The 10,764-nt window shown below is 39.9% G+C and overlaps 1 protein-coding gene across 1 annotated transcript; it reads left to right on the top strand.

The window, feature by feature from the left end:
- The first annotated feature begins 135 nt into the window (after nt 1–135).
- On the top strand, nt 136–10,672 carry cracr2b (calcium release activated channel regulator 2B). Its single transcript, XM_037107984.1, has 18 exons — nt 136–241; nt 2,546–2,802; nt 2,877–2,988; nt 3,088–3,235; nt 4,404–4,550; nt 4,641–4,731; nt 4,821–4,916; nt 5,009–5,196; nt 6,024–6,095; nt 6,238–6,292; nt 6,920–6,999; nt 7,106–7,226; nt 8,689–8,815; nt 8,908–8,989; nt 9,105–9,219; nt 9,393–9,500; nt 9,634–9,710; nt 10,417–10,672. The coding sequence occupies exons 2-18, from the start codon at nt 2,548–2,550 to the stop codon at nt 10,499–10,501; spliced, it is 1,959 nt and encodes a 652-aa protein (XP_036963879.1). The 5' UTR covers nt 136–241; nt 2,546–2,547; the 3' UTR covers nt 10,502–10,672.
- The last annotated feature ends 92 nt before the right edge of the window (nt 10,673–10,764 follow it).

Below are 10,764 nucleotides of genomic sequence, written 5' to 3'. Positions count from 1 at the left end.
TAGTAACACGTAATGATTAAATAAGGAGCCTATGCTGAATTATTAGCTAAAGATTCATGGAGATAAATAAAGATTTCAATCAATAACAGTACGTGCCTTCAACTCGCGATCTACATGAGACATTACGGTAACCCTCCACAGCTCGCGGTCGTCACTGCCACCCGGCGGCTGCACGCGGTACTGGATTTCAGCACAGTGAGGTGATCAAGGGTTAGCGGACACCTGCGTCCAGGACACACTGGTGAGTACTCAAAGTTTCTTCAACTCCGCTGAATTAATAGTAAACACAGTAATTCAAGTCGTGTAGACATTTGACAGCCGCGTCTATGTTCACCTTCTCCCCGCTATGGTGACAGTTAACATTAACAGCCGACCAACGGTTGTGTTGTGAGGCTCTTCTTCAATAATAAATGTACATTACTTCTTGGTTTTGGTTACCTCAGCTAGCTACAGTGCTCCAAAATGTGCCGCATGTCAGCCCCTTCATTCACAGAGGACCGCCGAGCTGAGAGCTCCGGTCAAACTTTTAACGCAACGTTGTTCAGCATTTTTACAACCATGTATTGTTTTTAACGAGCTGTCCTCGTGTTTTCAAGCAACATATGTTCAAGCTCAGTGGGTGTGAATATGTTGTCATGTGGACGTTTATCACAGAAAGTCTCGGTCCGTGTTGTAAAACTCACTTTTGCCTGAATGTGGGAACTCCACCTTGCACCAAACTCAGACACACGCACACACCGACCTTGTTAAATAGTGTGTTAGGCGTGTGTACATTTATTTGACCTTTGGCGTGGCTACCGGCTTATTTCGAGTTTGGTTTTGATATACAAACCCTCAGTGTTTGCAGGAACAGCTTATCTGGGATCCCTGCATGTCTCTAATGTTATAAAGAAGTTTTTTTAAATTCATAGATCAGCAGCTGGATGTTTTACTAGCCATTACCAGTTCACGCCTTTTCGGGTTTATGCACTCTTAGATAGCCTCACAGGAGATAGAGGAGAAGCACTATTTAACAGTGACGCAGATATCAATTGAGTGTGCACCTTTACCTGATGATGAGCTTTCTAATTTTATTTAGATGGCACCATTCATGATTTATGATGATATGTTCCCCCTGTGTAATAGAAATGCCATCCGACCCGAAGGCTGATTATGTGTGATGCTTGTCGTAAATCACAGTTTATGATGGAGTTACTAAGGCATGTCTTCCTGGTAGTGCTCAGGAGTAAAATTTGTTTGCAATTGTGGTATTTCTCACAATGCAAATACCTGGAAACATTTTATTTGCATCTCTCCTCTCCCTTGCTTTTCCACCCTCCCTAAGTGTACACTGTAAATCCCCTCACATGACACCATCCTGTTTTTTATCCTCCACACATCCTGATACACATCATCATGGCACCAGTGGCAGCATGTTGTTTATTTAACATGTCCTTATCGAAATGTTGAGTGAGAATAACTGGTTGTGCTGCCTTAAGCTAAAAACCTATGACTTACTTTGGCATATTGACTTTGTGTAAAGGAATATACAGAGTACCATGCCATCACTGGATACCTCAAACGGCTGCCAAATCTTAAAGAGTGACATGTCTGTCACCTGATCTTAGCAGGTGTCGATAAGTCCAGAGTCACACAGCTGAGTTTGTGCTGCACCTCATGTTTGACAAGGGAGGACCTGTAGGGTTAGCTTCTCATATTATCCTGCAGCAATAAGAAAGAATATCCGAAGTGTCTTTTAATTGATTTTGGGATCATCGGTGACGTAAAAGTTAATGTCACTGATTATGCCTCACGCTTGCAAATTCCATTAATGATTAACTTTATCACTGTTTAAATAAGGATAGACTTCCCATCAAGGCTTAAACTAATAATAGGTTTATTTTTACATTTTGTGTGTTAGTACCTGTTTGTTGTTTCTTCAATGAATTGATTAATTGCTTTGTCAATGGAATGTGAATGAAATAGCCATCACAAACCACCTAGAGTCCATGATGACATTTTCTAAAAACACAAAAATATTCTCTTTACAACACTAAGTGGCCATAGAAGCAGGAAATCCTTTTATTTGAGAAGCTGGTAACTAAAAATGGTCGGTACTTTTTTACTTTTTTATTTAAGTTGATAAAATGACTGAAATTGAAAAGTGTTTATCAACTCATTAGCAGATAGTTTTACACTGACTAATCGATTAATCACCAAATTGTTTCAGCTTGATTTCTCATCACTCCCGAGGGTTTGACTTTTTTTGTTACACATGCAGCCAAAAAGCTGTCAAGTTGAAGTTATCACAGTTCCTTGCTATCACAGATTATTTATCTACATCTTTATTACTGTTAAGAAGAATGTGTTTCAATTGGATGCACTTAAATTGTGTGCGGGTGAAAAATTAGGCCCACCAGTATAGCCAGTGTAAAACGTTGGTCTGGAGCACAGAATAAAGTGAAACTTTTGATACCAAATGACAAACTATGAAGTCAACATGTGTTTATGATAGTAAATGATAGCCACATACACCAACTCACCAGTCATAACTGTCTCTGTTCAGTAATGTCTAACTGGCTGAATGATGGCGAGGTGCTGGTTGGTCAAGGCAGTGGTGAGGCAATGCCGGTGAGCCCCAGGCCGCGGGGCCTACCAGCCGGGAGCCCAAGGCCAGGCCGGGTACAAAGTCCCCTGACATCACCCAGAGCCAGAGAGGTGATGCCAGGCAGCCCACAAGCAGAAACCATGGGCAAAGCCAAGGAGCTGTTTGTGCTGTGTGACAAAGAGGGGAAAGGGTTCATCACAAAGCGGGACATGCAGGTGAGCAGCTGATGTGGTAGAATTACAAAATATAGGACATTTATACAGTCTTGAACTTTCCATCTTGTGGTCAGAGGCTACAAGGGGAGCTGCCGCTGTCCCCTGAACAGCTGGAGACGGTGTTTGAGAGTCTGGACCGACAGAGCAACGGCTTCCTCACTCCTGTTGAGTTCAACACTGGTCTTGGTGAGTGTTTTGTTTTAAGTCATTTGAGACCACTATTCACTTTAGTTCACAACCATCAATAAACCAAATCCTCGGGGCTTCACTCTGTCTGTGGTGCAGGTGAGTTGGTGGGGCTGGAGGACACAACCGAGCTAAGTCAAGACGAAGCAGAGGAGGATATGGACGGTGTGGACCGGTCCCAGGACCCCACTGCAGTTAGATTTGCAAACATCCTGATGGAGCTGGGTGCTGACAAACTCTTCAAGGAGTAAGACCTCCATCACGCATTAACTGCTAAGATTTCCTATGACTTCTATAATAGCATGTATGATAATGTCTCCACTCAGTCGCCAAGTTATTATATAGTAAAAACTAATGAGGTATATAATACAGAGGTGTTAATGTTATTTTTATTGTTCTGCCTGATAAAATGGGGTGGACAAAATAGATTCAAAAGCACCTCAACCACTGAAATTACTGTAATGTTGAATCAAAATCTCCCTCAAACTGTAGCAACAAAAGACGAAATATTATAAACTTCATCCTAGTTTGGATTCAATGCAAGATTGTTCTATTGTTCTATAGACAGCATTACTTTTAACTAAATGTAACTAATACACTGCCAGCTGAGGGTTATTATCTAGTAAGTTTTCCATATCCTCCTTAAACCTGAAACCTTGCTTAGATTTGATCCAATACACAAAGTATTCATGTGATATGTATTATATAACAGTACTTGAATACTGTGTTTTCTACAAGTGAATGCAACACTATGTCAAAAGATCCACAGTTACAGAAAACAACAGTATAGAGTCCCAGCTGTTTCATTAAAAAATATATGTATATAGTGTAGGTCTTTGCCACTTCAATAAAAGTTTATTTGTTCCCACAAATCCTTGCAAGTTTTGAATTTGAGAAAAAAATCAAGACTGTGAACTTTTTTTGATAATGGACATATAGTACATCTACATGGGCCATCTTAAAGTGCTTAAATTGCTTTACATTTTTACTTCATTCCTAAAAAAAGGATAGATTCCACTGTCTGCATGTGTGTCTCCCGCAGTTGTTTGCCATCACAATTGTAAAGTGTTCACGCATTCAAGCCTATTTATCTTTTGAATTGTTGTCTGTGAGCTTCTGTAAAGTTTGTTATTGTTAAAATTCTCAGTTTTGCAACAGTAATTAACATTGATCTAAGTCTTAAACTTTGTTGTGTCGGGTCATTGAAATGGAGGACTTCTCCTCTCTAAAACAAGAATTGAAGTCCTGAGTATCTTTTTTGTGCTTTGTGCTGTCCAGTATAAAGATGCTTGATGTACATGATGTACAACTGTACATATAGTATTTGTCATTTGAAACCTTTTTGTAATGTGAGTGATATTGTGCTGTTAAGGTTTGATATTCAAAGTCCATTTAACAGTTGTGCTGTGTGTCAGTCAGCAGGAGTTCAATTCCTTGTGGTGTGACCTCCAGAGAGATAGACCGGAGCTGCTCAGTCTCCTGGAAGGCATCCTAATCCACGCAGTGTCCCATTTACAAGACTCCATCAGAGAGAGAGACAGTCTGGAACAAGCTCTTTGCAGGTCCTCTGCATGTGGAACATGGTATACTACATTAATTATGTCATATTCAGAAGGGAGCATTAGAGTTCTAATTCATTTTTTCTGTTTCAGACGAGAGAGTGAACATGATCAGGTTGTTCGGTCCATATATGAAGAAATGGAAAGCCAGATGCGAGAGGAGAGAGAGAAACACCTGGCTCAGGTACACACGTGTGTAATTTAGTCCTGTGTTTTGTGTTTAACAAAAGCGAACATCATAACAGCATTGACTACATTTATTGTTAAATCAAGGAGACCATTAAACAGAAGCAGAGAGGGCAACAACTTGAGGAGGAGCTGAAGATTCGGGAGCAAGAGCTGGAGAACAGTCTGACCAAACAGAAAGAGGTGGCCATCCAAACACCATTAATGTTGGTTCCAAAAAATGTGAAGAGTGATAGTTTAATTTATTTAGTTGAATCAACTGTCTCTGTCCTCAGCTGGAGACCAGAATCCAACAGGTGAGCTATGAAAAAGCAAACATCAAACAGCAGAACCAGCAGCTGCGGAGCCTCAACATCCAGTTACAGGAGCAGGTGGAGAGCAGCAAAGAGCAGCTGCAGGCTGCGCTGGGTCAGCTCAGCCTGTTGCAGCACGATGCTGCCCGAGAACAAGAAGCCAGGCAGAGGTGAGTATCTAACAGCACATACTACATGCTGTAGACGTCGCGTATCTCATCTGTGTTAGACAAGTTTTAAAATAAGATTACTGTAAACAATCATTTGGACTTTGAAAAATGTCTATGAGGTCTCTGGCAGCCTGCCAATTAAATCATTGTTACCAATCAGTCAGACACCAATCACAACCATTGTCTGCAGAGGGTGGTCCATTTAAATAACATCCTCCTCGCTCATAACTATTCCTACTACTTCTGCTGGCAAGCTTGCTACTGCCTTTATTAGATTAATGTAGAGTAGATTCTCACTCTTTGTGCTTTCTGCATTGTGTTCCCTAAGCATGATGCCTGGTCAATTCAGGGAGCATCTTAAGAGCACAGCCACCAGCACCAAACATAACTATATTTCTATATGTTGCAATAAATGTTTAAACCTATGACAAGAATGTTCCTGACTGAAGTAATGACCTAAAGCAGTTCGGCACTATAATCTTTAGCAAACACCACACACACAGAAGTAATAAGTGTAGTTGTTTGGGACTATTTTCTGTTGTGGATAAATACACATTTGATGCCATAATGAGCATTTATGGCAGCAGGACGGTGTCTGTGGGATCAGCTCAAAGTCAACTACAGTGTCCATGTTCATAATTATGACGAAGATGTGGCTTGTTGACCTGTTTTAAAATCTATTGCATTAAGTTATGGAAGGGTGTGACTACATAGGCAGTACTTAGAAGGATCTATTCATTATTTCTTTTTGGATTTATTGCCAAGAAGAAAAAGAGAGAATAATTGCAGACTCATGCTTTAACAGTCTCGTGTTTGCTTCGCTGTAGAAATGTGATGAAGGTGTCAAGGAACATACAGAAAGAGAAGGACAGTCTCTTGAGACAACTGGAGCTTTTGAGGTAACAGCTGCTGCTTCAGTCAAGTGGTTCTCTAGTTTCTGTACTTTATTCATGTCTTTTGTGTTATTCAGTTACACATCAATCTAAGCAAGGATCCAGCAGTGTGATGTTGGTTGTAACAGATTTTCTACCTTTATCTCAGGGACATGAACAAAAGGCTGCGAGACGAGAAAGATGTCCAACAGGCTCAGAGGAGGGTTAGTCACAGTCACAGACACACTTCTGTCCATCCTGCTCTGCCATTAACTCATTACCTCAGTGAAGACCTTTGTACCCCGTGGACACAGAAGATTTATCCCACCTAAGCTAAGTCTTGGAAGGCTTCATGCTGGACAATGATTATTTATACTGGCACTGTTATGGTTCGGTTATTGATTGAACTTGCTTGGGACATTTTGCAATGTCAGCGTGTATCTTGTTTTTTCAGTTTTTTTCAGTGAAGTGAAGAGTTTTATGAAAAGAAATGTATTCTGTCCTGTGTCAAGTCGAAGGAAAGAGTGTTTTATATCTTTATTAATGATACTGTACATAGCACTATTTATGCAGGTGACCTGAGGTGGGTCAGATGACCATACTAATAAAGCCCTTTATCAAAATTCTGATGATTATGATGTTAAACTTCTTTGCAGCAGAAAGATTTCAATATTGGACTAAATACTTAACAACTAAAAATTAACCTGCCCGTGTGAAGAATTTACTATTTCTACAGAGAAGATGATGCTTGGAAAATAGAATGCGCATATTATATACACTAAAATACCTTCTTTATAAAAATCTTAACGCTACTCATTTCTTCTGCCTCACTTCCCACAAAAACCTTTCAGACTCCAAATGTCACAAAGCCTTTGCAGAAGAAAGGGTCAATCATAGGTAACTACTTACTGCAAGACAAGCCACTGAAAAGGTTTGTATGACTGACCACATCTGATGTCACATTTGTCATCTTTGCAGTAATGTGAGGCAGATTGCCCGAGTAGGTAACTAATTGTGTGTATTCATTGATTCTGAAGACAGCTGAGCTCATCCGATGAGTTGGAGCAGAACAAAGAGAAAGAGGTGACAAATACAACCAAGAGACACCAGCCGTCACATAGGGTCAGTCGTGAACATGTTGAACAGATGCAAACTCAGGTAGGGGACATATTAAATCCACAAATACATCACACCCATGACTTTTTTTTAACACCGTTGCAGCAGCTACATTCAGGTGAGGAAGATGAGAAAGTCATTCATGCACTCATCTTTTATCAACTCAACTCCTCTTTTATGGCAGACACTGAAATTCTAGCTCGCCTCCAACTTTGACAGAATGCAGCAGCTCGGCTTCTTGCTGGTTTTAAAGGAGACCGATTATGCGTTTTTCATTTTCTTCCTTTCCTTCGGTGTTTTATACTAAAGGTTTTTTGCATGTGAAAGCTCTTGAATGTTAAAAAGCCCAATGTTCGCTCAAATGGGAGCTCCTGTCTCCCACAGAAACGCCTTGTTGTCTCTCTCTCCCCTGAACAAAAGCTGAAAACATGACAGAGCTGACCATAGACGTAGTGAGCAATGCTGTCTCAGGCATGTTTGAGCTGACCAATCAAAGCAGGTTGAGTATTCAGTAAGAGGGGACTAGGAGGAGCTGGAGATGGGAGCTAAGTCTGAGCATTACAGTGCTGCAGAACTGATAGGTTGTTGTTTTCCACATTTCCACAGTTTCCACAGTTTTGACTGTGGAATATTTAGGAGCAAGGAAATTTCAAAACTGGATTTGTTGCACAGGTGGCATCCTTTCACAGTACCATGCTGGAATTCACTGAGCTCCTGAGAGTGACCCATTCTTTTACAAATGTTTGTAGAAATAGTCTGCATGCCTAGGTGCTTCTTTTATACACCTGTGGCCATGGAAGTGATTGGAAAACCTGATTTCAGTTATTTGGATGGGTGAGTGAATACTTATAATAGTAGCAATATAGCAATATAGTGTATGTCTACTTGTTCACAGCCTTAGATCCTGAGGTAGGGCCCTTCTGGCCTTTCCATCGCCAGGTTTAAGTCTAAAGATGCCCGTGCTTTTGCTGCCAGGACCCCCCAACTTTGTAACAACCTACCTGAGGAGATGAGGCTTGCAAAAACAGTAACTTCTTTAAAATCACTTCTTAAAACCCACTTTTACATACTTGCTTTCATATGAAGTCATCTTTTTAAATTCTTTTTCACTATCAAAGTTTTTATCTGTTTCTAATTCCTCTTGATATGATGTTGTCTTCTTATCATCCTCTCATTGCACTTACTCTTTTTAATTTAATGTGTATTGTTTTTTTCCCTCTTATTTTGTCCTTGTGTTTTCACTTCTGTTAGTCAGGGTTTCTTTCTCTTTGGCTTGACTGTTGAGTGTTTAACCTGTTACATGCTCCTCCTGCGTTTCATGCTCTGCTTTGTCTGTCAAAGCACACACAGTTTTAAAAGGTGACAGATAAACCAAGTTGTAATTATTATAAGATTATTATTACGGATTTTGTCATCTGCACAGTGATCATAGAGCGCCAAAAGAAAAATACAACATTACAATGAAACCAAAATGTTCAGTCTGGTGCCTTTACCTGAATTTTAGAGCAACATTGTCAGTCCTCAGCGAGTGTTCAAGGTGGTGTTCCTGGGTAACTCCGGCGTGGGTAAGACCTCCTTCATCCAGCACTACTGCACGGGACACTTCTACAATAAAATGAGCGCTACTGTCGGTAAGCTTTTCTTTTATTATCACTGTTTTTGCAGCGATTAACGTACACCTCGGTGGATATGTCAGTAAAGTATGAAACCATGTTGGTTCCAGGTATAGATTTCCAGATGAAGACTGTAACTGTGGGCTCCACCACCATCACCATGCAGCTCTGGGACACCGCAGGACAGGAGAGGTCAGATGGAACACAGCTCACTCAGATCTTTCCCAGCCATGTGTTTTTCATGTGGCTTTAACATTTGTGACCATTTGTGCTGCAGAATCATTGTAAGTCTTTTTATTTCATCCAGGTTTCGAAGCATCACTGAGCAATACTTCCGCAAAGCTGACGGTATCCTCGCCATGTATGACCTCACTCACTCCGCCTCCTTCACTGCTGTGAGAGGATGGATGCACTCTGTAAAGGTGAGCAGGTAGAGATGGAAAAACATGCAAAACAGTTTGTCCCAATTTAAATACACATGCAGGTAAATGACAACGCAGAGCAGTAGAAAATTTCTGCTGACATCTGAGTTATATTGATGTATTTTTTGCTTCAGTTTTTGTTTGTATTGTAACCTGCTGTATGTCTTTCCTAGGAAAAGATGTGTGACGGTGCAGTACTGATGCTGCTGGCGAACAAACTGGACCTGGCAGACGATCACAGCAGAAGAGTGACAGCAGGGAAGGGCCAGAGACTAGCAGAGGTGAGGCACACTTGAATATTCAAACCTCTTCTTGCATGATTTACTCACAATGTCGCTGCTGAAGAAGAAATACCTACTTTAATATAGATTAAATTAAATCAAATGTTTCATTTTTACTTCCTGGTTTATGCAGCAACACCAAGCTTTGTTTTACGAGTGCAGCGCCAAAACTGGACATAACATCGAGGAGCTGATGACTGATCTTGCCAGGTATGGCTTCTTATTTCTTATCTTATTTATTTCTGTATGTCCTTCACATCATCTGGATCCTGTAAAATGTTTCTATCTGCTGTGTTGGAAGTTTTTTGGCACATATCATTTGTTTTTTTTCAGACACGTTGAAAAGTACAGGGGAAAGTAGTAAATAATCACATATTAAAAGCTTAACATTTTTTGTCATTATTTGATAAATGTTTAATCGAATTGTTAAAACCTGTGGTGGATTATTTATGCCGGATATTGATCAATATATCAAATAATTCATTTATTACTATTTTTCTTAATTATTCTTCTTATAGATGTTTTGGATTATATGTTATTGTGTTGCTGCTGAACTGTATTGGGTTCTGTTGAGAGGTGTTTCCAGTCAGGGCTACAACTAAACTAGCAATTTTCTCACGATCAAATAATTTGCAATTTTTTTTTTTATAATTAATCATCTTTCTCTTTTGGTCTTACAGTGAGTCCTAGGTGATATCTTCTGATCATCGTTTTGTTGGACAAACATTCTAAAACTGAATGATAGAATTACAGAGAAAAGCAGCAAATAATCACATTTTGAAAAGCTGAAAACAAAATATTTGTCATTTTTGTTTAATCTAATTTTCAAACCCTGATTAACTGGCAGCAGAATCTGCTGTGTTAACTGTAAACTCGTTTTTATTCACTGTTGTGAATATGATTTCTTTCATTTTAGGATGTTAGTGTCGCAGCATGACCGACAATGTGAGGATGCACTTTTACTGACAGAGGACACTGATAAAAGACGCTGCTGTACTTGAAAAGAAGAGGAAAGGTGTCAGCACCATGGTTGATTCGTCAGAGACGAACAAAGGTCATTCATATCATGTCAAGAGTCCATTTTGTTGCCAAGTTTACTGAACAGTATCTGTAATGTTTGCCTGTGTATGTATCTTTATAAACCATCCAATAAAATATATTTTTGATGACTGCTTTGGTGTCATCGTCTATTTTTAGTTTTTTTACAATACAGTCCTATAAGCTTTTACAGTTCTAGTTTTATAGTAGGGCTCATATGTGTGAG

The sequence above is a fragment of the Acanthopagrus latus genome, chromosome 8, assembly GCF_904848185.1.
Source record: "Acanthopagrus latus isolate v.2019 chromosome 8, fAcaLat1.1, whole genome shotgun sequence".
Taxonomy (NCBI): domain Eukaryota; kingdom Metazoa; phylum Chordata; class Actinopteri; order Spariformes; family Sparidae; genus Acanthopagrus; species Acanthopagrus latus.
The sequence above is the reverse complement of the archived record's forward strand: the minus strand, read 5'-3'. Positions and strand labels throughout refer to the sequence as shown.

Excerpts from the sequence above, each read along its gene's own strand:
- cracr2b (XM_037107984.1), top strand. The coding sequence starts at position 2,548 with ATGTCTAACTGGCTGAATGATGGCGAGGTGCTGGTTGGTCAAGGCAGT. Across the intron at positions 8,816-8,907 it reads TAAAATGAGCGCTACTGTCG|GTATAGATTTCCAGATGAAG; the intron begins GTAAGCTTTTCT and ends TGTTGGTTCCAG. Across the intron at positions 9,220-9,392 it reads GATGGATGCACTCTGTAAAG|GAAAAGATGTGTGACGGTGC; the intron begins GTGAGCAGGTAG and ends TGTCTTTCCTAG.